At 48.2% G+C, this 23,378-nt stretch overlaps 1 protein-coding gene across 1 annotated transcript in view; it reads left to right on the forward strand.

Annotated features, from left to right (window-relative positions):
* LOC144589893 (NACHT, LRR and PYD domains-containing protein 3-like) overlaps positions 1 to 22,934 on the forward strand; it is a 111,083-nt gene extending 88,149 nt beyond the window's left edge. The window contains 12 exon segments of the mRNA XM_078394876.1: positions 8,328 to 8,420; positions 10,393 to 10,559; positions 13,391 to 13,562; positions 13,663 to 13,728; positions 18,181 to 18,205; positions 18,207 to 19,916; positions 20,631 to 20,717; positions 20,875 to 21,045; positions 21,203 to 21,373; positions 21,529 to 21,699; positions 21,857 to 22,024; positions 22,189 to 22,934. Coding sequence (XP_078251002.1) covers positions 8,328 to 8,420; positions 10,393 to 10,559; positions 13,391 to 13,562; positions 13,663 to 13,728; positions 18,181 to 18,205; positions 18,207 to 19,916; positions 20,631 to 20,717; positions 20,875 to 21,045; positions 21,203 to 21,373; positions 21,529 to 21,699; positions 21,857 to 22,024; positions 22,189 to 22,276 — 3,089 coding nt within the window. The 3' untranslated portion in view covers positions 22,277 to 22,934.
* Positions 22,935 to 23,378: the final 444 nt, after the last annotated feature.

Below are 23,378 nucleotides of genomic sequence, written 5' to 3' on the forward strand. Positions count from 1 at the left end.
GTGTTATACTGACTTGGTTAATGACGCTACCGTTTTCTGCGAGGATCAGTTCTGGAACCTCTGCAACTTCTGATCATGTCCATGATTTGGACAAAAATGTAGGTGGTCGAGTTAGTAAGTTCAAAAACATTCAAACTATTTGCAGAATTGTGGATCATGAGGGAAGCTGTCAAAAGCTCCACTAGAATACACATCAGTTGCAAATATGATCTGAATGAAGGCAGACAAAGATTGGATTGTTTTCTCTGAGTAATGAAGGCAGAGTGGAGGCCTAATAGGAGTTTAGGATAAAAGGGGCATAGATATTGTCAGTCTTGTTCCCAGGGTGGGGATGACTCTTACTGGGGAGAGGAATGTTTAAAGGGGGGATGCTGGACAAGTTTTTTACGCAGCCTTTGGTCCGTTCCTGAGGACCTGGTCGAAACGCTGTTTAGACTGACACATGACTGACACAGTCAGGGAACAGAAGGATCCAGTCCATGAACAAGTAGATGGGATTAGTTCAAATTGTCATGATATTGTTAGTGCAGATATGGGGGATCTAGGGGCCAGTTCCCGTGCTGCACTATTCTATGTTCTATGTATCATCTCCAGGTTTGGCTTCATTAATCCAAATCATAAAGTCATGGACTCGTGCAGCAACGAAACAGGTTCTTCGGCCCATGTTGCCCCATTTGTACTGGTCCCACCTGCCTGTATTTGGTCCGTACCCTTCTAAACCTGTGCAAATATATTTTAAATGTTGTAGTAGCACCTGCCTCAACTACCCCCTCTGGTAGCTTGTCCCATATGTCCCCATGATCTGTGAAAACATTTTCCCCAGATTCCTATGAAATCTTTATCCACTAACCTTAAATCTATTTTCTCTGGTTCTTCATTCCCCTTCTCTGCGTCTAAGACACGATCCACTCCCCTCACGAACTCATCCCTCGTCCTCCTGCGCTCCAAAGAATAAAGTCCTCGCATGCTCAACCTCTCCATGTCATTCAGGCCCTCGAGTACTGGCAACATGCTCTTAAAGCTTCTTCGCACCATTTCCGGTTTGGTAACATCTTTCCTATAACAGGGTGTCCAGAACTGAACGCATAAACATAGAAAACATAGAAAACCGGTGCAGGAGGAGGCTATTCGGCCCTACGAGACAGCACTGCCATTCATTGTGATCATGGCTGATCGCCCCCAATCGATAACCCGTGCCTGCCTTCTCCCCATATCCCTCGATTTCACTAGCCCCTAGAGTTCTATCTAACTCTCTCTTAAATCCATCCAGTGATTTGACTTCCACTGCCTTCAGTGGCAGACAATTCTACAAATTCACAACACTCTGGGTGAAAAAGTTCCTTCTCACCTCAGTTTTAAATGGAATCCCCTTTATTCTAAGAATGTGGCCCTTGGTTCAGGACTCGCCCAACATTGGGAATATTTTTCCTGCATCTCGCTTGTCCAGTCCTTTTATAATTTTATGTTTCTATAAGATCCCCTCTCATCCTTCTAAGCTCCAGTGAATACAAGCCTGGTCTTTTCAATCTTTCCTCATATGTCAGTCCCGGCACCTTACCTGTATCTAATGATCATTCGTATAGCTGAGCCAAGGCACCTACAATTTCTAGTCTACCTTCCCACACTGACCTCGGACATAACTGATCAGACCCTGGAGATGTATCCACCTTCATACACCTTGACGTATTCAGCACCTCCTCGACAGTAATATAGACTGTTCTCGACACTTCCATTAATTGTCCCACGTTCCCTGCTTTACGCATATTGCTCAACATTAAACACAGAGGTAAAATACTCAATAAGAACGTTGTACATCTCCTGTGGCTCCACACTGAGATGACCACTTTGGTTTCTAAAGGGCCCTATTTCCCTTAATATAAATTAGAACTTTGAATCTCCCTTAATATTATCTGCCAGGGTTACCTCTTGATCCCTGTATACCCGCCTGATTTCCTCCTTTGGTATGCTCCTCAATTCCCGAAACTCTTCTGGGAATAGACTTAATCCCACGTTCCTAGATCGATCCCAAGCTGCCTGCGTTTCCCTGACCAGAGCCTCAAATTCTCTCATCATGCAAGCTTCGATGCTCCCACTTGCCTTGCCATTCTCTTTAATATGAGCATGCATGCCGAACTCTTGTCACAACATTTTTCAAAGCATCCCAATTTCCGGATGTTCCTTTGACAGCAAATATTTAATCTCTTGGCATTTGCGCTCCTCCAATTACCGCTGACTATTTCCCCCCGCCCACCCCTCTCCCCCAGCAATTCACATACCCATCAAGGTGATCAGCACCTTTTTAGTTAATCGCTCCACGAAATACAGACTTACTTGAACGAACCATGAGCCATATCAATTTATTCACAAATGCTGGGGTAACTCAGCAGGTCAGGCAGCATCTCGGGAGAGAAGGAATGGGTGACGTTTCGGGTCGAGACCCTTCTTCAGACTGATGTCAGGGGGGCGGGACAAAGGAAGGATATAGGAGATCTGGGAAGGAGGAGGGAAAGTTGGAGAAGTCGATGTTCATACCACTGGGCTGCAAACTGCCCAGGCGAAATATGAGGTGCTGTTCCTCCAATTTCCGGTGGGCCTCACTATGGCACTGGAGGAGGCCCATGACAGAAAGGTCAGACTGGGAATGGGAGGGGGAGTTGAAGTGCTCGGCCACTGGGAGATCAATTTGGTTAATGCGGACCGAGCGCAGGTGTTCAGCGAAGCGATCGCCGAGCCTGCGCTTGGTTTCGCCGACATGAGCCATATCATCTCGGTCTACTGCCGCAACATTCTTCCTAATCAATAAAGTCCTCTTTCGCCCTCGCCTCACTCGCTACATCCTGGAACATTAAGCTGCCAGTCCTGTCCCACTTAGCCAGATTTCTGTAATGGATACAACATCCCAGTGGCACATACCTATCCACACCCTCAGCTCATCCGCCTTACCCCTCAGACCTCTCACATTAAAATAATTGCAATTCAATCAAACAGCCCTCCCTCGCTTGATGTCACGTCTATATTGTCCACCCCCAAACTTATGTGAATCCCACCATGATGGGTCTTCCAGGCACGATGCTTCCTCGTGCCTAATATTACTGCTCTTTGCTGACGGGTCATCGCCTAACAGTCAACATAGCATCCCAGTCACACACACCTATTCACACCCTCAGCTCATCAGCCTGACATTAATAATTGCAATACAATCATGTAGCCCTTCCTGGCTCGCTGTCATGCCTATTTTGTCAACTGAACTTTCTCTGAAAGTTCGCCTCCTGTTTCTCATCTGCCTCAGTCATGCATTGGATCTCACCCTTCAACCAATCTAGCGTCGATCCACCCACATAGCTGCAGCAAACTGCCGGTCAGGATGTGTAAGAAGGAACTGCAGCTGCTGGTTTAAACCGAAGAAAGACAAAAATATGGGCAATTAGAGGAACAGCACCTCATCTTTCGCTTGGGCAGTTTATACCCCAGCGGTATGAACATTGTCTTCTTCCACTTCAGGTAGTCCCTGCTTCCCCTCTCTATCCCCTCCCCTTCCCAGTTCACCTACTAGGCTTCCTGTCTCCGACTACATCCTATCTTTGTCCCACTCCCTCCCCTGACAACAATCTGAAGAGGGTCTCGACCCGAAACGTCACCCATTCCTTCTTTCCTGAGTTGCTGCCTGACCCGCTGACTTACTCCAGTATTTTGTGTTTACCTTCGATTTAAACCAGCATCTGCAGTTTTTGTTTCCCGAAACAACGGATACAGTAGATAAGTTTGGATGAGGTGCAAATTAACTTTTGCCTAACCTGAAAGGACTGTCGAAGTCCCTGGACAGAGTCGAGGGAGGAGGTATCGCGATAGGTGTTGCATCTTGTACGGTTGCAGCGGAAGGTACCTGGGAGGGGGTGGTTTGGGTGGGAAGGGATAAGTTAACCAGGGAGTTGCGGAGGGAACGGCCTCTGTGGAAGGCGGCAAGGGGTGGAGATGGGAAAATGTGGCTAGTGGTGGGGATACCATTGGAGGTGGCGGAAATTTTGGAGGATTATGCGCTGTATGTGACGGCTGATGGGGTGGAAGGTAAGGACGAGGAGGACTCTGTCTCTGTTGCGAATAGGAAAGGGGGTGCAAGGGCGGAGCTGCGGGGTACCGAGTCAGGGCCTCATCTATGATGGGAGAGGGGAATCCCCGTTCCCTAAACTGAGGACATCTCAGATGTTCTAGTATGGAACACCTCATCTTGGGCGCAGATGCGGCGTAGTCGGAGGATTTGGGAGAAGGGGATGGACTCAAAGCAGGAAGCAAGGGGGGAAGACGTATAGTCGAGATAGTTGTGGCAGTCAGTGGGTTTGTAAGAGACGTCAGTCAGTGGTCTATTTCTTGTGATGGAGACTGGGAGCTGCCACTCAGGATATTGTCGTTCCCTTCAGGTTCAGCTGCAACTCATCCCTCTTGTACAGGTCACGTCTGCCCCAGAAGAAATCCCAGTTGTACAAAAGTATGAATCCCTGCATCAGCTCCATTGCCACGCATTCACCTGTCCTTGTTTTCCCTGTTCCTACTCTCACTAGCACGGAGCACAAGCAGTACTACGGAGATCACTGCCCTGTATTTTTACATCTTTCTGAACATCTATGTCATTTGTACCAGTCAGAGAGTGGTGAAGGTGTGGAATTCTCTGCCTCAGAAGGCAGTGGAGGCCAGTTCATTGGATGCTTTCAAGAGAGAGCTGGATAGAGCTCTTAAGGATAGCGGAGTGAGGAGAAGGCAGGAACGGGGTACTGATTGAGAGTGATCAGCCATGATCGCATTGAATGGCGGTGCTGGCTCGAAGGGCCGAATGGCCTCCTCCTGCACCTATTGTCTATTGTCTAACATGCACAGTGACTTCTGGCTCCTCACTCTCCCCCTTGAGAATATCAAGTAGCCGCTCCGAATCATCCTGGACCCTGGCACCAGAAAGCAATACACAATACAGGAGTCTCGATTGCTTCCACGGAATCTCCTGTCCACCACTCTCCCCTCTCCCCAACAGATGTATATCCTACCACTATGGCTTTGACAGGCACGGAGCCTCATCCTGCCTGATACTACTGCTCTTCCCTGACGGGTCATCCCCTAACAGTCTCCAAAACTGTTACGTGTTTTGAAGGGGAATGGCCACCTTCACCCTTTGCTAACTAGAGGTCCTGGGGGTCATCCACCTCCATTCATCCTGGTCTTTGGGCATGACCACCTCGCTGTTAGTTTTGTCCAAAAGGTCTTTCGGATGATCCCGGGGTCATCCATCTGCATCTCCATTTCCCAAATACAGCCTGCAAGGAGCTGCACCTGGACACATTTTCCACGGGTTTAGTCACCAGCGACACCAGCAGTTGCTCTGACATCCCACGTGCTGCAGGAGGAACGTTGCATCATTCCACCTGCCTCTTGGTGGCACTGAAATAAGAACCAACAAGCTCACCAATATCACGCAACTGGCTAAACAGCAGGTTCAACAGACTGTACCTTTATCTGCAGCCCCCTCTCCTCAGACTCCTTGCCGAAGACTCATGAGCTGAAGACTCGCACTTGCCCTCTACACAGCACATTACCTCTACACAGCCTCTCTACCAACACAGCCACTCCCAACAGGCCGCTTCGCTGGATCTTGCTTTTTTATTAGTTGCTCAATCAGCCAATTTCGATGCTCCAAACAATTTGCGCGCCATATTTTCAAGTGCTCTGCTAAACTGTGAAGTCCTTTTATCCGCGTCATTAATGTAGGTTGTAAAATAGGGAGACCCAGCACTGGCCTTTGCAGCATCGGTCTAGTTATTGACCCATTTATCCAAGTGAATGGGCTGCCACACAAGTCAGGCAAGTGGTCAGTGTTATCCTGGATGGTGTAGGAGCCGCAACGTCTCTTGACGTGTCCCTTGTGGTCCATGGGGAAAGGTTTGAATGTGAAGAAGCGAGTCTCTCAGTGCAAGATTTCAATACTGTTATACCACCAGGCCACAGATTGGAAATGACTGATTCAGTTTAGTTTCTGGATCAATATTGACATTCCACGCCCCCTCCCACAAAACCTACCCGCTCTCACCCCCAACACCACAGGAGCTGGCCAGAATTAACTGGAAGGAGGCCCTAGCAGGGAAGACGGTGGAACAGCAATGGCAGATATTCCTAGGAATAATGCAAAAGTTGCAGGATCAATTTATCCCAAAGAGAAGGAAAGATTCCAAGGGGAGTAAGAGGCACCCGTGGCTGACAAGGGAAGTTAAGGACAACATAAAAATAAAAGAGCAGAAGTACAACAAAGCAAAGAAGAGTGGGAATCCAGAGGATTGGGACTCTTTTAAAGAGCAACAGAAGATGACTAAGAAGGCAATACGGGGAGAAAAGATGAGGTACGAGGGTAAACTAGCCAATAATATAAAGGAGGATAGTAAAAGCTTTTTTAGGTATGTAAAGAGGAAAAAAATAGTCAAGGCAAATGTGGGTCCCTTGAAGACAGAAGCGGGGGAATTTATTATGGGGAACAAGGAAATGGCAGATGAGTTGAACCGGTACTTTGGATCTGTCTTCACTAAGGAAGATACAAGCAATCTCCCAGATGTTCTAGTGGCCAGAGATCCTAGGTTGACGGATGAACTGAAGGAAATCCATATTAGGCAGGAAATGGTGTTGGGTAGACTGATGGGACTGAAGGCTGATAAATCCCCAGGGCCTGATGGTCTGCATCCCAGAGTACTTAAGGAGGTGGCACTAGAAATTGTGGACGCATTGGTGATCATTTTCCAATGTTCTATACATTCTGGATCAGTTCCTGTGGATTGGAGGGTAGCTAATGTTGTTCCACTTTTTAAGAAAGGAGGGAGAGAGAAAACGGGAAATTATAGACCAGTTAGTCTGACGTCAGTGGTGGGGAAGATGCTGGAGTCAATTATAAAAGAAGAAATTGCGGAGCATTCGGATAGTAGTAACAGGATTGTTCCGAGTCAGCATGGATTTACGAAGGGGAAATCATGCTTGACTAATCTTCTGGAATTCTTTGAGGATGTAACTAAGAAAATTGACAGGGGAGAGCCGGTGGATGTGGTGTACATTGACTTTCAGAAAGCCTTTGACAAGGTTCCACATAGGAGATTAGTGGGCAAAATTAGAGCACATGATATTGGAGGTAGGGTACTGACATGGATAGAAAATTGGTTGACAGACAGAAAGCAAAGAGTGGGGATAAATGGGTCCCTTTCAGAATGGCAGGCAGTAACTAGTGGGGTACCGCAGCTATTTACGATATACATTAATGACATGGATGAAGGGATTAAATGTGCCATTAGCAAATTTGCAGATGATACAAAGCTGGGTGGTAGTGTGAGCTGTGAGGAAGATGCTATGAGGATGCAGGGTGTCTTGGACAGGTTGTGTGAGTGGGTGGATGCATGGCTGATGCAGTTTAATGTGGATAAGTGTGAGGTTATCCACTTTGGTGGTAAGAATAGGAAGGCAGAGTATTATCTGAATGGTGTCAAGTTAGCAACAGATCCGGGTGTCCTAGTGCATCAGTCACTGAAAGGAAGCATGCAGGTACAGCAGGCAGTGAAGAAAGCCAATGGCATGTTGGTCTTCATAACAAGAGGAGTTGAGTATAGGAGCAAAGAGGTCCTTCTACAATTGTACAGGGCCCTAGTGAGACCGCACCTGGAGTACTGTGTGCAGTTTTGGTCTCCAAATTTGAGGAAGGATATTCTTGCTATTGAGGGTGTGCAGCGTAGGTTCACTAGGTTGATTCCCGGAATGGCGGGACTGTCATATGTTGAAAGACTGGAGCGACTAGGCTTGTAGACACTGGAATTTAGAAGGATGAGAGGGGATCTTATCGAAACGTATAAGATTATTAAGGGGTTGGACACGTTAGAGGCAGGAAACATGTTCCCAATGTTGGGGGAGTACAGAACAAGGGGCCACAGTTTAAGAATAAGGGGTAGGCCATTTAGAACTGAGATGAGGAAAAACTTTTTCAGTCGGAGAGTTGTGAATCTGTGGAATTATCTGCCTCAGAAGGCAGTGGAGGCCAATTCTCCGAATGCATTCAAGAGAGAGCTAGATAGAGCTCTTAAGGATAGCGGAGTCAGGGGGTATGGGGAGAAGGCAGGTGCGGGGTACTGATTGAGAATGATCAGCCATGATCACATTGAATGGCGGTGCTGGCTCGAATTGCCGAATGGCCTCCTCCTGCATCTATTATCTATTGTCTATTGATAGTGGTGGATTGTAGTTCACTGTTCACTTTGCAATCTTTTCCTTCTTGTGTTAATCATTGTTTAATCCCACTATTATTATTCGGTTTACTGCAGAGCAGCAGAATATGGTAATACCTATCCACACCTTGGCTGAAGATGGAAACAGGACTGCGGCTCCAGTGACCCCAACAACAAGGACGGACACAGGTGTGTTGCAGAATTCTTCAAGATATAAATGTTGTCTTGATATCTGGTTGCATCTAATGCATGGTCGACAGGTCCGAAGGATAAGGGATGAAGGAAGGGACTGAGAAAGAGAGGATGTTATCCTGCAGGCGGTAATTGAAAGGACAGAGGGAGTGATCATTGAGGCGATGAGTCATCCTCATTGAAGATTCAGATGTGCATTAATGCAGTGACTGGGGAGAGGCTTTCTGAGAAACTGAAGAGTATAAGATGGCGCATAAAACATGGCGACTCTTGTATTTGGACTCTGTGCAGTCTGCACTGTTAGAGTTATTATGGTCAAGTTGTACCTCAGAGTCATAGAGGCATACGGTATGGAAAAAGGCTCACCTTGGACATGTCAAACAACATGGCCGATCTACTATAGTCCCACAAGCCTGTGTAAGACCCATGTCCCTCTAAACCTATCCTATCCATGTACCGATTTTGTCATAAAATCCCCTACTCCACCTGAATCCTATGTCATTTCTTTCTTGATTCTCCTCCTCTGGGTAAAAGACTGTGTGCATTGATCTATTCTATATAACAGATAGTGTATCAATTCTTCTCCTAATCCTCGTGTACAGGAGGATGGTCACTGAACTTGGGTACACATGACAAAGTATCCATTGAAGCCAGGGAGCATGAGGCCACAGAGAGTGGAGTAAAGCAGGGTGGTTCATGCATGTGGAAGATAATCCTAGGAAGATTAGCTGGCATCAACTACAGTGTTGCCTCAAGCGATAAGTGCATCTGCACCTCTTCATCAGTGCATTCGTTTAATGTGCATTTTTTTGCTGTGATCTGTTCTCTGTCTGAACACCGGCTATGGAGATGATCACACTCCCCCAGTGCCCACCCTTCCCGTGTCCAACGCTGCCCCATCCCCCTGGGGCCCATGTTCCCTGGTCACACCGTCACATCCTCCTCGGTTCAGACGCTATCCAACTCTCCCCTGCTCACATGTTACCTCAACCTCCCCGATTCTTCAGACTGATGGCAGAGTTAGTCGTAAGCTGGCAGAGAGGTGCGGCAACACAAAGCCTGGCAAGTGAGATGGATGTTATTGAGGAGGGTTTTTTTGATAGGTAGTTGGTTGAACAAAGGCTAGAGATGAAACATCAAGATGTTAAGCAGAAGGACTGAGTGTTGGAGATTGTGAAAATAAAGAAAGGAATATCGGAGGAAGGAACTGGGGAGGGGAGAAATCAGTGCGAGACTGGAGAGAGTGGGCGGAAATAAGGCGGGTGTGCGGTTTGGATTGTTACTTAATCTTGGGGAATTCAGTGTTCATACCATTGGATTTAAGGCGACCCAAGCGGAATGTGAAGTGCTGTTTCTTCAGTGAGCATGTGTCCAAGGACAGAGAGGTTGGTATGGCAATGGGACAAGAGTTGCAATGTTTGGCAATTGGCGAGACAAAGCATAGACTCGGCGACTGTTTTGCCGAACACTTCCGCTTTATCTGCCAAAACCTAGTGGATTTTCCGGTTGCTAACCATTTTTGCTCCTCGCGCAAATTTCTCCCACCCCCTCCCTTTCCACTTACATGAATTCATCTCACTGCACAATTTGCAACTCTTCACTCCATTTGTTTTACACCTGTCTTTTCATCTCTGGCCTTTCCCCAATTATCAGCCTATCAAAAACTCCCCTCACCTGTATCCACCTTCCTTACAGTCTTTCACCTGTTCTTCCTCTTGTCCACATTTCTCCCCACTCACCGCCACCACAATCAGCCTAAAAACAGATCCAGACTTGAAACGTCACCTACCATATTCTCCAGAGATGATGGTTGACCCACTGAGTTCCTCCAGCAAATTGTCTTATTCCGATATTCTTCTTGGATCATTCTCATTAGGAGCCTGGAACACTCAGGGTGGGGGTTGCTGTTGTAGCGAGAGCCAAGGGTACTGATTCAGATGATGTTTTGTTTCTCTCTTTGAATACACAGATCTGACGCCTACATTGTCTGAGCTCCTGACACAGTGGAACGAGTACCAATTGTTCCAACTAACAAAATTCTATCGGGAGAGACTGAAACAGGCGATTGAAGAAGGGGTTGAAAGTCTCAGCTTCATGATGAGACCCGAGGGACATTTCACTAAACAAGAACACGTGGTAAGTGGAAGGATCACGGTCACTTCTGTTTCCCGTCACAGAACTGACGGCATTTGGGAAGAGTGACCAATGCCAGTCTCACTCACCTCGCACTCCCTGGGCTGAACAATGTAATGGACAATGCAATAATCTCTGATCGGTTTGTGTCCTGTAGATCTGGTATCAGGAATAAAACCTGTGACATGGGAACTTCTGAGAATTGTCCATTCTGATCCAGCTGTTCTTCCCACACATGCATCTTAGCACAACGGTCAGGGAGCAGTAAACTTGTAAACTAGAATCAAAAACGATAACATGTTTTATGTGGCATCAGTTTCATTGGTCGCATTTAGTTCAGTTAATTAAACCACAGAGGGCATTAGGCAAAAGCACAAGAACTGAAGATCCTGGTTTACAAAAAAAGGACATACTGTGCTGCACTAAATAACTCTGTTTTTGGAGATACTGCCTGACCTGCTGAATTACTCTGACATTAAACTGTTCGCTTGTCATTCAATCTACAATCTCAACAAACAATATTCAGCAGGTCAGTTATGCGCGCATCTGTGGGAAGAGGAGCCGAGTTAAAGGAGGGGATGAGCTGCAGGAAATGTGCAAGAGAGGGATGTCTTTGATCGGGTGTAACTGGGGTAGGTATAGAAATAAAAAAGTTATCTGGTCAATGAGTGAATGCGGGCTCAGAGTGTAGCAAAATAACTGCAGATGCTGCACAAATCAAATGTATCACAAAATGCTGGAGTAACTCAGCAGGTCAGGCAGCATCTAGGAGCGAGGGAATGGGTGACGTTTCAGGTCTAGACCCTTTTTCAGACGGATGTCAGGGGGCGGGACAAAGAAAGTATATAGGTGGAGGCTGGAAGACAGTGGGAGAACTGAGGAGGGGGGAGGGGGAAAAGAGAGAGACAGAAACTATCTAAAGTTGGAGAAGTCAATGTTCATACCATTGGGCTGCAAGTTGCCCAAGCGAAATATGAGGTGCTGTTCCTCCAATTTCCGCTGGGCCTCACTATGACACTAGAGGAGGCCCATGACAGAAAGGTCAGACTGGGAGTGGGAGGGGGAGTTGAAGTGCTCAGCCACCGGGAGATCAGGTTGGTTAAGGCGGACTGAGCGAAGGTGTTGAGTGAAACGATCGCCGAGCCTGCGTTTGGTCTCGCCGATGTAGCGAAATTGACATCTAGAGCAGCGGATACAATCAATGAAGTTGGTGGAGGTGCAGGTGGACCTCTGTCTCACCTGGAAAGACTGTTTAGTTCCTTGGACGGAGTTGAGGGGGGAGGTAAATGGACAGGTGTTGCATCTCCTGCGGTTGCAGGGGAAAGTGCCCGGGGAGGGGGTGGTTTGGGTACGAAGGGACTAGTGGACCAGGGAGTTACGGAGGGAACGGTCTCTGCGGAACACAGAAAGGGGAGGAGATGGGAAGATGTGGCCGGTAGTGGGGTCCAGTTGTAGGGGAAGGAAATGTTGCAGGATGATTTGTTGGATTTGCTGGCTGATGGGGTGGAAGGTGAGAACGAGTGGGATTCTGTCCTTGTTACGAATGGGGGGAGGGGGAGCAAGAGCGGAGCTGTGGGATATAGAGGATGTCCAGTGAGAGCCTCATCTATAATGGTAGAGGGGAAGCCCCGTTGCCTGAAGAATGAGGACATCTCTGATGCCCTAGTGTGGAACACCTCATCCCGGGCGCAGATGCGGCGTAGACGGAGGAATTGGGAGTAGGGGATAGACTTTTTGCAGGAGTCAGGGTGGGAAGAGGTGTAGTCCAGATAGCTGTGGGAGTCAGTGGGTTTGTAGTAGATGTCAGTGACTAGTCTGTCTCCTGTGATGGAGATGGTGAGGTCCAAAAACGGTAGGGAGATGTCGGAGATAGTCCAAGTATAGTTAAGAGCAGGATGGAAATTGGAAGTGAAGTGCATGAAGTCAGTGAGTTCTGCATGGGTACAAGAGGTGGCACCAATGCAGTCGTCGATGTAGCGGAGATAGAGTTCGGGGATGGGGCCGGTGTACGTCTGGAACAGGGATTGTTCGACGTACCGAAAAAGAGGCAGGCGTAGCTGGGCCCATGCGAGTGCCCACAGCTACGCCTCTGGTTTGGAGGAAGTGGGAGGAGCCAAAGGAGAAGTTGTTAAGGGTATGAATCAGCTCTGCCAGGCCGAGGAGAGTGTTACTAGATGGGGATTGGCTGGTTCTACTGTCGAGGAAGAAACGGAGGGCTTCAAGACCATCCTTGTGGGGGATGGAAGTGTAGAGTGACTGGGCATCCATGGTAAAGATGAGGGAGTGGGGGCCAGCAAACCGGAAGTTATCGAGGAGATGGAGAGCATGTGAGGTGTCTTGGACGTAGGTGGGGAGGGATTTGACCAGCGGGGATAGGATGGAGTCGAGGTAGGTGGAAAGAAGTTCGGTGCGGGCTCAGAGTGGGTAAGAATGTAGATGAAATAACATAGTAGCATCAAAATGCCGAGCAGGAAGCAATGCAGGCTGGACTGGACACATCCATTTCTAGTGGGATATTATCTATGTGAGGCCAAAATGAATTGGATAAATTTCCCATCCATATCAACACAGCCATCGTTGACCTAAATGGCCTGTTCCCGTGCTGTACTCTGCTGTGTTCTCGGACACTGCCAGGTGTGAAGCGCGTTTCACACTGTCAGGACTCTGGGAGTGCACAGTTGGTTAGCCCAGTGTCATGGGTGTATGAACAGGCAAACCAATGCCTGCCTCTATGCTCAATAATACCAGAGTATCCCATTGCTGAATCGCTAATACCCCCCCCCATTAGCACTGTCTCATTCACTTGTCAATATATTTATTGTTGTTCTTCACAGAATATCACTGAGCTCGCGGTCAAGAGAAACCGGAGCGACTGTTCGACGCTCTTCCTAAGTCTGGTGATGGAGAAAGGCAACCGGCCCCGGCGGGTGATGTGGGAATCCTTTGTGAAAATGCAGAATGAATTACCAAAGCTGGACAAAATACTGAAAGAAATCCAGAAGCTCGGTACGGCAAATCAACACACTGAACTGAATATCACTTTGGAACACTGGTGTTAACAATGTTATTCAAGTCTGGTTTAATGAATGCTCTTTGATTTGAACAGGTCCTGATCCACAAGAGTACATGAACATCACCAGTGGTTTATCTGATTTACCCTCTCATATGGAAGGTGAGTGTTGAAATGTACAGTTCACACCAATAACTTGTTAAAATTGATGTAATACTGAAACTGTTTGTTCAGAGCTTTGCAGAATCGGAAATCAGAAGATCAAACCTTAAGCAATTGTTTGACTGAAAGTAAGCATGCAGGTACAGCAGGCAGTGAAGAAAGCTAATGGCATGTTGGCCTTCATGACAAGAGGAGTTGAGTATAGGAGCAAAGAGGTCCTTCGGCTGTTGTACTAGTGAGACCACACCAAATTTATGTCTCCAAATTTGAGGAAGAACATTCTTGCAGCAAGTGCAACGTAGGTTTACTAGGTTACTTCCAGCAATCGCGGGATTGTCGTATTTTGAAAGACTGGAGCGACTGAGCTTGTATACACTGCAATTTGAAAGGATGAGAGTGGATCTTATAACATATAACATATAACATATAACATATAACAACTACAGCATGGAAACAGGCCTGTCCGGCCCTACCAGTCCACGCCGACCATTCTCCCTGACCTAGTCTCATCTACCTGCACTCAGACCATAACCCTCCAATCCCCTCCTATCCATATACCTATCCAATTTACTCTTAAATAATAAAATCGAGCCAGCCTCCACCACTTCCACCGGAAGCCCATTCCATACAGCCACAACCCTCTGAGTAAAGAAGTTCCCCCTCATGTTACCCCTAAACCTTTGTCCCTCAATTCTGAAGCTATGTCCCCTTGTTGGAATCTTCCCCACTCTCAAAGGGAAAAGCCTACCCACGTCAACTCTGTCCGTCCCTCTCAAAATTTTAAAAACCTCTATCAAGTCCCCCCTCAACCTTCTACGCTCCAAAGAATAAAGACCCAACCTGTTCAACCTCTCTCTGTAGCCTAAGTGCTGAAACCCAGGCAACATTCTAGTAAATCTCCTCTGTACCCTCTCCATTTTGTCGACATCCTTCCTATAATTTGGCGACCAGAACTGCACACCATACTCCAGATTTGGCCTCACCAATGCCCTGTACAATTTCAACATTACATCCCAACTTCTATACTCGATGCTCTGATTTATAAAGGCAAGCATACCAAACGCCTTCTTCACCACCCTATCCACATGAGATTCCACCTTCAGGGAACAATGCACAGTTATTCCCAGATCCCTCTGTTCCACTGCATTCCTCAATTCCCTACCATTTACCCTGTACGTCCTATTTTGATTTGTCCTACCAAAATGCAGCACCTCACACTTATCAGCATTAAACTCCATCTGCCATCTTTCAGCCCACCCTTCCAAAAGGCCCAAGTCTCTCTGTAGACTTTGAAAATCTACCTCACTATCAACTACTCCACCTATCTTAGTATCATCTGCATATTTACTAATCCAATTTGCCACACCATCATCCAGATCATTAATGTAAATGACAAACAACAGTGGACCCAACACAGATCCTTGGGGCACTCCACTAGACACTGGCCTCCAACCTGACATACAATTGTCAACCGTTACCCTCTGGTATCTCCCATTCAGCCATTGTTGAATCCATCTTGCAACCTCACTATTAATACCCAACGATTTAACCTTCTTAATCAACCTACCATGTGGAACCTTGTCAAATGCCTTACTGAAGTCCATATAGACAACATCCACAGCCTTGCCCTTATCAATTTCCCTGGTAACCTCTTCAAAAAATTCAAGAAGATTAGTCAAACATGACCTTCCAGGCACAAATCCATGTTGACTGTTTCTAATCAGGCCTTGATTATCCAAATAATTATATATATTGTCCCTAAGTATCTTTTCCATTAATTTTCCCACCACAGACGTCAAACTAATAGGTCTATAATTGCTAGGTTTACTTTTAGAACCTTTTTTAAACAAAGGCACAACATGCGCAATGCGCCAATCTTCCGGCACCATCCCTGTTTCTAATGACGTTTGAAATATTTCCGTCATAGCCCCTGCTATTTCTGCACTAACTTCCCTCAATGTCCTAGGGAATATCCTATCAGGACCTGGAGACTTATCCACTTTTATATTCTTCAAAAGTGTCCGTACCTCCTCTTCTTTAATCCTCCTAATTTCCATCACTACTCTACTTGTTTCGCTTACCTCACATAATTCAATATCCTTCTCCTCGGTAACATTGAAACATATAAGATTATTATGGGATTGGAGAAGCTAGAGGCAGGAAACATGTTCCCAATGTTGGGGTAGTCAAGAAGCAGGGGCCACAGTTTAAAAATAAGGTGTAGGCCATTTAGAACGGAGATGCGGACATTTTTTTTCACTCAGACAGTTGTAAATCTGTGGAATTCTCCGCCTCAGAAGGCAGTGGAGGTCAATTCTCTGGATGCTTTCAAGAGATTTAGATAGATCTCTTAATGAAAGCGGAGTCAGGGGGTAGGGGAAGAGGGCAGGAACGGGGTACTAATTGTGGATGATGAGCCATAATCACATTGAATGGCGGTGCTGGCTCGAAGGGCCGAATGGCCTATTGTCTATTCTCTTTTGACACGGGGATTCTCTATGGATTTCTTCTTTGTCTGTGGATTCAAGTGCAGCTTAGTTTAGTGTACTGACACATAGTGACAGTACTGTCATATGGTGAGGTACAGTGAAACGTTTTTGTTGCGTGTTACCCAGTCAGCAGAAAGACAAGACGTGATTATAATCGAGCCATATACAGTATAGATAAATTATGAGGAAATAACGTTTAGTGCAGGGTAAAAGGAGGAAAGTCCGATCTAGGATTGCCCGCGTGTAACCAAGGAGGTAGATGGTAGTTTCCAGATCACCCGATCTCTGACATACACCAGAACTATTACACTGCATTATTTCAACTCCTCCAGGCGTTAATTGTACAAGGTTTTGCAATGCATCAGGTTGTGGGTGAAATCAGTGATATCCAGTGCACACCTGGAGGAGAATGTGTGCGCAGTGATGCCCCACACACTGCTGACAGGGTTCCTCACACACGGGAAAACCCCACACACGGGAAAACCCCACACACTCCTAGATGGGTCCTGACACACTGTGTAACTCCACACACTCCTAGATGGGTCCTGACACACTAACTCCACACACTCCTAGATGGGTCCTGACACACTCTAACCCCACACACTCCTACATGGGTCCTGACACACTGTGTAACCCCACACACTCCTCACAGCGTCCTGACACACTGAAAATATGTACATTTCTGTGAACATTCCCGAATGTCTACAATGTCGAGGATGAGGTTCCCTCCACCACAGTGGATAGAAACCTGAATGAATCGGATCTGTCTCTCACTCCCCTGCTCCTGGACAGACCAAGTACCCCGTTTCATAGTCTTCACTCTGTACCCGACAATCCTTCTCAATCAGTTATTGATTTTTCACAATTGTTGACAAGTCACAATAAGTTCTCACCTCTAGACACAACACCCCTACCTCCACATGTATGTTGAATGAATTGCTTCCTTCATGACTCTCTGTCTTGCTCTTCCATGTCCAGCTTCTATTTCCACTTCCCCATGGACACCCCTCCTTTGCCCACTTTGCCCAAACATGCCCTCTCTCCCCCCTCTCCCCCCTCTCCCCCCTCTCCCCCCTCTCCCCCCTCTCCCCCTCTCTCTCCCCCTCTCTCTCCCCCTCTCTCTCCCCCTCTCTCTCCCCCTCTCTCTCCCCCTCTCTCTCCCCCCTCTCTCTCCCCCCTCTCTCTCCCCCCTCTCTCTCCCCCCTCTCTCTCCCCCCTCCCTCTCCCCCCTCCCTCTCCCCCCTCTCTCTCCCCCCTCTCTCCCCCCTCTCTCTCCCCCTCTCTCTCCCCCCTCTCTCTCCCCCCTCTCTCTCCCCCCTCTCTCTCCCCCTCTCTCTCCCCCTCTCTCTCCCCCTCTCTCTCCCCCCTCTCTCTCCCCCCTCTCTCTCCCCCCTCTCTCTCCCCCCTCTCTCTCCCCCCTCTCTCTCCCCCCTCTCTCTCCCCCCTCTCTCTCCCCCCTCTCTCTCCCCCCTCTCTCTCCCCCCTCTCTCTCCCCCCTCTCTCTCCCCCCTCTCTCTCTCCCCCTCTCTCTCTCCCCCTCTCTCCCCCCTCCTCTCTCCCCCCTCCTCTTTCTCTCCCCCTTCTCTCTCCCCCCTCCCCTCTCTCTCTTTCTGCCTCTCTCCCCCCTCTCTCTCCCCACTCTCTTTCTCCCCCTCTCCCCCCTCTCTCTCCCCCTCTCTTTCTCCCCCTTCTCCCCCTCTCCCCCCTCTCTTCCTCTCTCCCCCCCCTCTCTTCCTCTCTCCCCCCCTCTCTCCGTCTCTCTCTCCGTCTCTCTCTCCGTCTCTCTCTCTGTCTCTCTCTCTGTCTCTCCAAATGAAATGTCATCTCCCGTGTCTGTAACCAGGTTTACCTCACTCCACTGAAATCCTTCAGGAGCGTTGAACTCATTCTTGTAATGGTAAATGTTGTGTTTTGAGTTGAGTCATCTAACATTGTGTCCATTATCTGCCTATTCCCATGCAAGATGTTCAACGTAAACACAAGGAGACTGCGAGCACAGACTGAAACACTGAGCGTGAACACGATCCTGATGAAGGAGAAGGTGAAGGTTTGCCAGCTGCTTGATCGATACGCTGAGCTCACAATCACCTCCACTGTTCGAGATCGGACACTGGTAGAACATGAGCTGCTGGCAAGAGGCCGGGACCATGAAAAATGGAGAGAGAAATGTCTCCGGATAGAACTGGAAAAAATCAGGACAGATCAATTACTCCACAGCAGCTTTTCGAGAAGTAAATCCCGTTCTGGGAGTTCAGCATCTGTGGCCGGAGTCCCAGGGATCGGAAAAACAACAATGGTGCAAAAGATTGTTAATGACTGGGCCACAGGGAAAATATATCAGGACTTCCAGTTTGTTTTCAGTTTTAAATTCCGAGATTTAAACACTATTAACTGCAGAGTGACCCTGAAGGAACTGATTCTGGATCAGTATCCTTACTTTAGGAATATCCTGGGAGAGGTCTGGAAGAACCCGGAGGGATTGCTGTTTATATTCGACGGTCTGGATGAATTTAATGGCAGGATCGATTTTGCTGACAGTCGGAGAGACACAGAACCTCAGCACAAGTGTCCAGATCCCGAGTGGTGGTGTGAAGTGTCTGACATTGTGTACAGTTTAATCCAGCACAAGCTGCTGCCAGGGTGTTCAGTGCTAGTGACCACCCGACCCACTGCGTTACATTTACTGGAAAAGGCAGAGATCAGTGTCAGGGCTGAAATCCTGGGATTTGTTGGTGAGGAACGGAAAGAATATTTCACCAGGTATTTTGATGATCAGACGGTGGCAGCAGCTGTTTTCAAACATGTGGAGGAGAACGAGATCCTGTACACCATGAGCTACAACCCCTCCTACTGCTGGATCCTCGCCCTGACACTGGGCCCCTTCTTCACACAAACACACCGGGACCCGCAGCGAGTTCCCAAGACCATCACCCAACTATATTGCTACTTTATTTACAACATCCTGAAAAACCACGGCCGTGAGATTGAGAGCCCCCGTGAGGTGTTACTGAGAGTTGGTCAGATGGCCTTCACTGGAGTGTCCGAGAAGAACATTGTGTTCACAGATGGAGATTTGATCAAGTACTATCTGCAGCCTTCCCAGTTCCTGTCCGGGTTCCTGATGGAACTTTTGGAGAGAGAGGATTCAGCCCGGAGCGTGGTGTACACCTTCCCCCACCTCACTGTCCAAGAGTTTGTAGCTGCACTCGCACAATTCCTGACTGCAGATACCAGGAATACGCTGAAACTCCTGTCTGAAGCCCACAGCGCGACAGACGGGCGATTTGAGGTATTTCTCCGTTTTGTCGCTGGTCTCTCCTCCCCACGGTCAGCTCAGGTCCTGGAGGAGTTTCTGGGTCCATTTCCTCATCAAACAATCTGCCGAGTGATTGACTGGGTGAAGGAGGAGGTTCAACACCAGGCTGGAAACACAGGGGAGGACGCTGGTAAACGGAGCCTCCTGAACGCGCTGCACTACCTGTTTGAGTCTCAGAATCCTGCACTGGCTCAACAGACACTGGGATCTGTGGAAATACTTTCATTACTTGGACTGGGACTGACCCCGATTGACTGCGCGGTCCTGTCTCATGTCATCAGGCACTGTGATACAATCAAACACCTCGATCTGCGGGATTGCCGCATTCAGTGTGAAGGTCTCCAGCGGCTGGGACCGGTTCTGCACAAGTGTCAGCACTTGGGGTAACTGTCCGTTTGACGCAAACACTGACCTGTGAAATTGTTTCACTATTTTGTTCTTCCGTCCAGCAACCTTTCTATGGGGCCGGCCGTCACTGTGCACGGCACCCCTCCTCTTTTACACTACCAGGATCGCCGGTGGTCTACTCCGTCCCCCTCTCCATCGGGTCGCCGGTGTTCTACTCCGTCACCCTCTCACCCGGGTCACCGGTGGTCGACACCGCCCCCCCTCCACCAGGTTACCGGTGGTCGACTCCGTCCTCCCTCCCCCGAGTCACCGGTGGTCCACTCCGCCCAACCCCTCCCCTGGGTCACCCGTAGTCGATTCCGTTCACCCCTCCACCCTCCCCCGGGTCGCTGGTGGGCGATTCCGTTCCCCCTCCTCCCTCCCGCGGGTCACCGATAGTCGGCTCCGTCTCCCTCTCCCGTGTTGCTAGTGGTCGACTCCACCGCCCCCCCCCCCCCTCCCCCGGGTCACCGATGGTAGCTGCCGTTCTCCCTCCCCCACGTCACGTGTGTTGCAGGCGTTCTCTGCACGGGGAACTTTTCCCAGTCGTCGGGGAATGAGAATAAATGGTAAAAGTCACCAAACACCACAACGACAGAGATTTATTCAACAATTTGCTGAGGCGCTTCCAGAAATATCAGTTTCGGAGAAGTTATCTGAGCCCCGGGGTTTGTATCAGTTTGTTCCTTACTCTGTCTGTTTGTGTTTAGATTGGGATACAACGACCTGGGTGATTCCGGAGTGAAACTGGTGTGTGCGGCATTGAGGAACCCGGACTGTAAAATACAGACACTGGGGTAAGCCCCAGACTGTGAGAGATTGTGTTTACAGTCACTGGGTGTCTGACACTGAACATTAATATCATCAGTAATTGTGTCACTGATAAACACTGGGGATTTGCACCGTCTCCTGTCTCTCTGTGCCCCTCACCCTCACTCTCTCTCTCATCTCCAGGCTGGGCAGTGTCGGTCTCACAGACTCTGGAGCCGAGGATCTCGCCTCCGCTCTCAGTACAAACCCCTCACTGACGGAGCTGGAGCTGAGTGATAATAGACTGGGAGATTCAGGAGTGAAACTGGTGTCTGCGGCGCTGGGGAACACGGACTGTAAAATACAGAGACTGAAGTAAGTCCTAGACTGTCCGATATTGTGTTTGTACAGTCACTGAGTGTCTGACACTGATCATTATTATGTTTAGTAAATGTGTCACCGATAAACACTGGGGATTTGCACCGTCTCGTGTCTCTCTGTGTCCCTCACCCTCACTCTCTCTCATCTCCAGGCTGCGGACTGTCGGTCTCACAGATTCTGGAGCCGAGGATCTCGTCTCCGCTCTCAGTACAAACCCCTCACTGACGGAGCTGGACCTGACTTGGAATAATCTGGGAGATTCCGGAGTGAAACCGGTGTCTGCGGCGCTGAGGAACCCGGACTGTAAAATACAGACACTGGGGTAAGTCCCAGACTGTTAGAGATTGTGTTTACAGCCACTGGGTGTCTGACACTGATCATTAATATGTTTAGTAAATGTGTCACTGATAGACACTGGGGATTTGCACCCTCTCCTGTCTCTCAGTGTCCCTCACCCTCACTCTCTCTCATCTCCAGGCTGAACGGTGTCGGTCTCACAGATTCTGGAGCCGAGGATCTCGCCTCCGCTCTCAGTACAAACCGCTCACTGACGGAGCTGGATCTGAGTGGGAATAATCTGGGAGATTCCGGAGTGAAACCGGTGTCTACGGCGCTGAGGAACCCGGACTGTAAAATACAGAGACTGAGGTAAGTCCCAGACTGTGAGAGATTGTGTTTACAGTCACTGTGTGTCTGACACTGAACATTAATATGATCAGTAATTGTGTCACTGATAAACACTGGGGATTTGCACTGTCTCATGTCTCTCTGTGTCCCTCACCCTCACTCTCTCTCTCATCTCCAGGCTGAACAATGTCGGTCTCACAGATTCTGGAGCCGAGGATCTCGTCTCCGCTCTCCGTACAAACCCCTCACTGACGGAGCTGCACCTGGGGGACAACTCCCTCACAGACCGATCTGTTCCCGCTCTCCGCCGCCTCATACTGACCCTCCCGAGACTGAAGCGGATCAGGTGAGTGTTTGTGTTAATGTTTATTGTGATAAAATATCAGGGGATGTGCGGGCTTCTCCTGTGATTTAGTTCTGTGAGTGTTGTTGAAATATCAACCGCAGTCCCTGTTCCTGACACTGATGTTTAATCTGTTTATTTTGTCTTTATTCCTGGGCTTGTTTCAGGCTGTCGGAGAATACGTTCAGTGCAGATGGACAGAACCAGCTGGAGAGTCTGCAGGGAATCAGATCCGGACTGAGTGTGGACGTGTGAACATCTCGGGGTGTAAACGTCACCGCCCTGGGGACGGGAATATTGTTGGCCGATTCCCCGCCCTCCCCTTTAAACGGCCGCCCTCCCCTTTAAACGGCCGCCCTCCCATTTAAACGGCCGCCTTCCCCTTTAAACGGCCACCCTCCCCTTTAAACGGCCGCCCTCCCCTTTAAAAGTCCGCCCTTCCCATTAAACGGCATTTAAATCCGGTGCTTCCCCCCAGTGGGGGACCGGGGAATTGCAGCTGGACCTGCAGGGTCTCGGATGTGTCTTTCTTTATCATAGACAATAGGTGCAGGAGGAGGCCATTCGGCCCTTCGAGCCTGTACGCACCGCCATTCAATGTGATCATGGCTGATCATTCTCAATCAGTACCCTGTTCCTGCCTTCTCCCCATACCCCCGACTCCGCTATCCTTAAGAGCTCTATCCAGCTCTCTCTTGAAAGCATCCAACGAAAGCATCCTGCCTCTAATGTGTCCAATCCCCTAATTATCTTAAATATCTTATGAGACCACACCTGCAAAATGCAGATTGTATTAGTTCAATTTATGAATCCTACATAAATAAATATTTAAGTTGCTGCATATTCCAAATTGCAGATTGTATTAGTTCAATTTATGAATCCTACATAAATAAATATTTATTTAAGTTGCTGCATATTCCAAAATGCAGATTGTATTATTTCAATTTATGAATCCTACATAAATAAATATTCATTTAAGTTGCATATTCCAAAATGCAGAATTATTTGTTCAAGTTATGAATCCTACATAAATAAAAATGTATTTCAGTTGCCACATATTCCAAAATGCAGAATGTATTTGTTCAATTTATGAATCCTACATAAATAAATATTTTGGATAACACACAACAATTGTTTATTCTTTAATCCCATAAGCAATAAAAGAGGCAAGTGCTCTCTCTCTCTCTCTCTCTCAACACACACACACACACACACAGTCTGTGTCTCTCTCTCTGACTCTCTATATTTATTCCAGTTGCCACATATTCCAAAATGCAGATTGTATTAGTTCAACTTAGGAATCCTACAGAAAGAAACATTCCCCCCCCCCCCGGCAACAGATGACGCTCTGCGCTGT

Source organism: Rhinoraja longicauda, unplaced genomic scaffold (assembly GCF_053455715.1).
Source record: "Rhinoraja longicauda isolate Sanriku21f unplaced genomic scaffold, sRhiLon1.1 Scf000085, whole genome shotgun sequence".
NCBI classification, from domain to species: Eukaryota; Metazoa; Chordata; class Chondrichthyes; order Rajiformes; family Arhynchobatidae; genus Rhinoraja; species Rhinoraja longicauda.